The sequence below is a fragment of the Manacus candei genome, unplaced genomic scaffold (genome assembly GCF_025592945.1).
Source record: "Manacus candei isolate 608988 ecotype Guabito, Panama unplaced genomic scaffold, ASM2559294v1 h1tg000045l, whole genome shotgun sequence".
Taxonomy (NCBI): Eukaryota; Metazoa; Chordata; class Aves; order Passeriformes; family Pipridae; genus Manacus; species Manacus candei.
Window position 1 is genome coordinate 8,575,488 of NW_026138093.1, and position 2,203 is coordinate 8,577,690.

General features: G+C 49.2%; 1 protein-coding gene across 1 annotated transcript; it reads left to right on the plus strand.

Moving 5' to 3' along the window:
* Nucleotides 1–282: 282 nt before the first annotated feature.
* On the plus strand, nt 283–1,577 carry LOC127475032 (olfactory receptor 14J1-like). Its single transcript, XM_051796334.1, is given in 2 exon segments — nt 283–1,513; nt 1,516–1,577. Coding segments are annotated over 2 exon segments (1,065 nt in total). The 5' UTR covers nt 283–510.
* The last annotated feature ends 626 nt before the right edge of the window (nt 1,578–2,203 follow it).

The following is a 2,203-nucleotide window of genomic DNA, read 5'->3' on the forward strand; positions in this document are numbered from 1 at the left end:
GGGGGTGTGCTTTTTAATATTTGTTTGTGTGAAATCAAAGTGAATGAAGCACAAGGTAAAGAGCAGGGCAGATGGGAAACAGGCTAAAGAACTCTGCAGCTCTCCTGGCTCTGCTTGAAACCACAGAGAGCTGAGCCCTTTTGTCTCTTGTCTTTTCTAAAGATTCTTTACATTTTCAGCAATAAAAATGAGAATTTTTACTCCTAAAAAGAACACTCTGCAGATTTAATGGTGGAACATATCTACCAGAAGAATTATTCTAAAGACAATAGAAACCTCTGCTCTGCAGAGCACACTCTTGTGAGTAAGAGGGTCAGAAATGGAGCTTTTCTATTAAAGGTGGTTTACATCTGACATCCCTTGTGATCATCAGAGCTGTCACAAACCAGCTCCATGTTGCCACTGCAGCAGAGCAAAGCTGAGCCCTTTGCAGCACATGGGCAGAACTCTTGCTGCTCACACCACTCTGAGCCAGCATAAGGGAAATACAAATGGTTTGGGGGGATTACTATGAAAGATGGAGTATCTTTGCTGAGAGGGGTATCTCCTAATTGTTCCCTGTCTTTTCCTTTTCTGAACAGACCCTGTCCTAAGGAACAGCAAATGTCCAACAGCAGCTCCCTCACCCAGTTCCTCCTCCTGGCATTTGCAGACAGGAGGGAGCTGCAGCTCCTGCACTTCTGGCTCTTCCTGGCCATCTCCCTGGCTGCCCTCCTGGCCAACGGCCTCATCCTCAGCGCCGTAGCCTGTGACCACCACCTGCACACCCCCATGGGCTTCTTCCTGCTCAACCTCTCCCTCACAGACCTGGGCTGCATCTGCACCACTGTCCCCAAAGCCATGCACAATTCCCTCTGGGACACCACAACCATCTCTTACATGGGATGTGCTGCACAGGCCTTTTTCTTTTATTTCTTCATGTCAGCAGAGTTTTCCCTCCTCACCATCATGTGCTATGACCGCTACGTTGCCATCTGCAAACCCCTGCACTACGGGACCCTCCTGGGCAGCAGAGCTTGTGCCCACATGGCAGCAGCTGCCTGGGCCACTGGCTTTCTCTATTCTCTGCTGCACACAGCCAATACATTTTCCCTGCCCCTGTGCCAGGGCAATGCCCTGGGCCAGTTCTTCTGTGAAATCCCACACATCCTCAAGCTCTCTTGCTCACACTCAGGCTACCTCAGGGAAATTGGGCTCATTGGGGTTAGTGTCACTTTAGGATTTGGTTGTTTCATTTTCATTGTTTTCTCCTATGTGCAGATCTTCAGGGCTGTGCTGAGGATCCCCTCTCAGAAGGGAAGGCATAAAGCCTTTTCCACGTGCCTCCCTCACCTGGCCGTGCTCTCCCTGTTTATCAGCACTGCCACATTTTCCGACCTGAAGCCCCCCTCCATCTCCTCCCCATCCCTGGACCTGGTGGTGGCAGTTATGTACTCAGTGGTGCCTCCAGCACTGAACCCCCTCATCTACAGCCTGAGGAACCAGGAGCTCAAGGATGCCTTGAGGAAAATGATGACTGGATGTTTTTCAAGAGCAACAACCTGCCTTTTTTCTTCTGCGCAACACTCATTGTGTAACCATTTACTGACCCAGCCTGCTTTCTAAAGCTTTTGAGAGTGGTGGTGGGGGCCGTTTCCTACATTTTTTTCTCGTTAAATGTTGTTAACACAGAAATTTATTCTCCATCTCATACCTAATTCACTCTCTAACTCTTTGTTTTGACCCACAATTGTTTAAATGAGGGATCATTCTCTGTGTGCATTTAAACAAAGTAAAAGTTTCTGCAGCCACTTCTTTGTCAAACATCCTGCCTTTGTTATTCTGTACATGAGGAATCACAATCTCTGAGTGTAATAAAGGACTTCAATTTATTTTTCCAGATTCTCCCTCCAACAACTTCCCTGAAGCTGGAGGGCAGTGTCTGTGTGCAGAGGAGAAGGGGTAAAGAGTCCTGGTACAGGAGCACTGCCAGGGAGCAGCAGCTCTTGGCCTTTTCAGAGATGCTGTTTTTCCACTGCCTCCCTCTCCTTTCTGCTCCTTGCCCAAGGCCTGAGTGCTCTGGCAGCTCAGTCACTGCTGTGTGTCAGTCCTGTGACCATGGGCAGGGACAGGCCCTGGGCACTGCTGGCACAGAGCTGGGCTCCTTGACATCATTTCCATCATGAAAGGGGATCCCTCTGGGCAGTTCCTGAAGACTTTGTTC